The sequence below is a fragment of the Eucalyptus grandis genome, chromosome 5 (genome assembly GCF_016545825.1).
Source record: "Eucalyptus grandis isolate ANBG69807.140 chromosome 5, ASM1654582v1, whole genome shotgun sequence".
NCBI classification, from domain to species: Eukaryota; Viridiplantae; Streptophyta; class Magnoliopsida; order Myrtales; family Myrtaceae; genus Eucalyptus; species Eucalyptus grandis.
In genome coordinates this window covers 26,172,980-26,176,572 of record NC_052616.1, presented here as the reverse complement: position 1 = coordinate 26,176,572, position 3,593 = coordinate 26,172,980, and the positions used below count along the sequence as shown (strand labels likewise).

At 32.5% G+C, this 3,593-nt stretch overlaps 1 protein-coding gene across 1 annotated transcript; it reads right to left on the bottom strand.

The window, feature by feature from the left end:
- Positions 1-447: 447 nt before the first annotated feature.
- Positions 448-1,394, bottom strand: LOC104444688 (abscisic stress-ripening protein 2). The gene is made up of 2 exons (XM_010058426.3): positions 1,153-1,394; positions 448-656 (listed from the first exon to the last, which is right to left on the bottom strand). The coding sequence occupies exons 1-2, from the start codon at positions 1,321-1,323 to the stop codon at positions 471-473; spliced, it is 357 nt and encodes a 118-aa protein (XP_010056728.2). The 5' UTR covers positions 1,324-1,394; the 3' UTR covers positions 448-470.
- Positions 1,395-3,593: the final 2,199 nt, after the last annotated feature.

Genomic DNA, 3,593 nt, shown 5'->3' with positions numbered 1-3,593 from the left:
TCCAACAACTCTTATATACTTTTTTGTCATGTACAGCTTTTTTACGTACTTTTTGAATTAAAATTATATATAACATTACGATCAAGTGATTTTTTTGAATTGGACGCCATCGCGTTTTAGTTAATTGACATTGACTAACCGAGTGTGGATCCATCCTAAGCGAAGACTGTGTGCTAATTAGTTTTGGAAAATAATATTTCAATATAATCACCGTACCTAAAACAATATGTGGAAATGTAAAAGCAAGGAATCAGATCATCAGAACACCCAAGATACAACCTGTACAAGACAAAGCCCGAACCCATGCTCATCCTCTCAGGGAAGCATTCACAAGCAGCAGAATTCAAGATTCAAGAACCACCCTCCGCAAATGTACAGCGTGTCAGCGACTATTGAAGGCAGTCTCTAAGGAAATAAAATTACATAAACAAGGCAGATAGCAGAAAAAAGAGACAGAGATCCTCCATGGTTTAGAAGTGATGGTGGTGCTTCTTGCCATGATGAGACTCTTTATATTTTTTCTTGGCCTCCTTCCTCTCGTGGTGCTCGTGGAGGGCGAACCCGACAGCCCCGACGGCAGCGGCGGCAGCTATTTCCTCCTTTATCTTGTGCCGGTGAGCGTGCTCCGGGTCCTTCTTGGCCTTATGCTTCTCATGCTGCATTTTGCACATCATTAATCAGAAATTGCGTGCACGAAACAAAATGAGTTAAGGTAAAGAGGAAAGGAGCAAAAAAAAAAAAGTTCTCTATTATGTATACTTTTTTTTATACAAGCTCTGAGCATGGGATAAGTTTGAGAAAAAAAATTAATTTATTCACTTTGAAAAGAAGCATTTGATCCTGTAAATAGTGCTATGGATTACAACTATGGTTTTTGTTTAAGCCAATTGTAGGGAAATCTTATTCCTCTAGCTGATGGGTGAAGGAAATCAATTAAATTCAAACTATTGTTCATTTATAAGGATGATCCAATCTCGCATGGCATGCCATTATTATGTCAAGTTGAAATATGTGAGTTTAATTGAGATCTTTTGCATTCAATGCTCGTTAATAACATGATGATTCAGGTCAATAAGGTGAATACGTGAATTTTATCTAAATTATAAAATGGGAAAAGAATTTCAAAATTGAAAAGAAGATGAAAATTATTACCAAGGCATAAGCACCGCAGCGACGGCACCGAGCTCGCCCGAGCTGCTGGAGGTGCTTGTGGTGCTTCTCCTCCTTCCTGTAATTGACCGTAGGCTCCATGAAGGCATCATCCTTCTTGTGGTGGCTGCGGTGGAGGTTGTGGTGGTGGTGATGGTGGTGTCCTTCGGCCATGGTTGGTGGTTGTTTTTTTTTAGGAATACTAGAATTGACGAAGGGTCAGGGAAAGGACTATAGCTGAAGTGTATGATATGCGTTGTGTGACCGTTAGAGAGGAGGGGCGTATTTATAGGGAAAGTTGGCACAAGCAAAGTCTTGCATCCAATCGGGCCAACACGGGAGGCCTTAAACGCGTGATGGACGGTCGGGATTGCTTAGTCTGGTTCTTCTCGATGCATTTTTGTCTTCTTTCGATGGGGGGCGGTTTCTAGTTGAGGGATTTTTGGGACGGCAAATTTATTAGAGAACAATGCTCTAACAATACCATATACTGGACAGTGATGTTTCTATCGTTTCCCTTTGATTTGTCTGATGATAATTTCTTAGTCTTGAGCTTGAATTGCATGATTTGTTTAATAATGTAATTGTAGGGGTCCAAAGTCTAAGATGAAACTTTCTGGTGGAGGTGGGTGGTTTTAACTTATCGATTAAGTAATCGCATCACATGAATGTGCTCTATGGGTTGTCCCGTGGTTTCATACCTACTCGTTTTTGCAAAAGTGATCATCTCTTTTTAGATGCTTTAAGAATAAGAGAATACGTTAATTTTTTCATCACCGTACTTCCATTTTTTTTCTTTTTTTTTTTCCTGCTATACTCTTAGATTGTTTGTAAGAGGCATGGCATTATATCCGTATTAATTTTCAAGGGATGAAACCCGAATTTAATTAAATAGTAGAACTAGTTCGTATATGCTCCAGCGATGCATTTAGTGGAACCCCTTCATTTTAGAATTGGTTAACTTGCCTATATACATATAAAATTAACGGGGTAGATATTATCTGGTGTTGATTAGAAGGTGGACATCAATAAAACATATATAAATGAATAAATAAGTAAAATTAAAAATTCAATGACTACATCACCCATTGCACATTATCCAAAGCATCCAAGTACTAACACTCTTTGCCTATGATTTGAAAGCAGCCTGTACATCTTTATTTCTAGTGGTAAATATCAAAGCTCGTTTGAGATGACGCCCTTTTTGGTCTTGGTTCTCTCGTACTTTGAATGCATGTCTCCACCCAAATATACTTTGAAAAACAACGAGTGCGGGGACACCTGAGTCTGGGCCATAACTTCGGAACGACACTTAAGCTTATAACTTTAAAATGGTACACTTAAGTGCCATCATCGGAGTAAAATGGGACACTTAAGTGCCACTCCGGCGAAAATCCGGCCAAATGGCTGACGTGGCGACTTTCCGGCGAGCTTGGTCCAAAACGGCATCGTTTTGTATGCTGACGTGGCGGAGAAAATGCAAAAACGACGCCGTTTCGCGTCTACGTGTAAATAATAGTATATAAATTAATTAAATTAGATTTAAAATATTCAAAAATTTTAAAAAATAAGAAAAATTTTTAAAAATTTTTAAAAATTAAGAAAAATTTAAAAATTAAGAAAATTTAAAAATTTTAAAATTAAGAAAAATTTAAAATTTTAAAAAATTTTAAAAATTTAAAAATTAGAAAATTTAAAAAATTTAAAAAATAAGAAAATTTAAAAAAAAAATTTAAAAATTAAGAAAATTTTAAAAATTAAGAAAATTTTAAAAAATTAAGAAAAATTAAGAAAAATTTTAAAAAATTTAAAAAAATTAAGAACATTTTAATTTTTTTAAATTAAGAAAATTTTAAATTTTTAAAAATTAAGAAAAATAAAAAAATAAAATTATAAAAAAAGTTATAAAAAGGGGGGGGTGGGAGGCCGAACGGGCGGCTCCCTTGCCGCCGCCGGCGGCTCCCTCACCGCCGCCATCGCCACCACCTCCACCGCCGCTGCCTCCCACCCGCCCCCTTTTTTTAATTTTTTAATTTTTTAAAATTTTTAATTTTTTAAAATTTTTAATTTTTAAAATTTTTTTAATTTTTTTTAAAATTAAAATTTTTAAAATTTTCTTATTTTAATTTTTTTAATTTTTTAAAATTAAAGTTTTTAAAATTAAAATTTTTAAAATTTTCTTATTTTTTATTTTTTTAAAATTTTTTTAAATTAAATTTTTAAATTTTTTTAAATTTTTTTAAAATTAATTTTTTTTATTTTTAAAATTTTTAAAATTTTCTTATTTTCTTAAATTTTTTTAATTTTTTAAAATTAAAATTTTCATAATTTTCTTTTTTTTTTAATTTTTAAAATTTTTTTAAATTAAAATTTTAAAATTTTCTTATTTTTTAATTTTTTTAAATTTTTTAAAATTAAAATTTTATAATTTTCTTTTTTTTTTA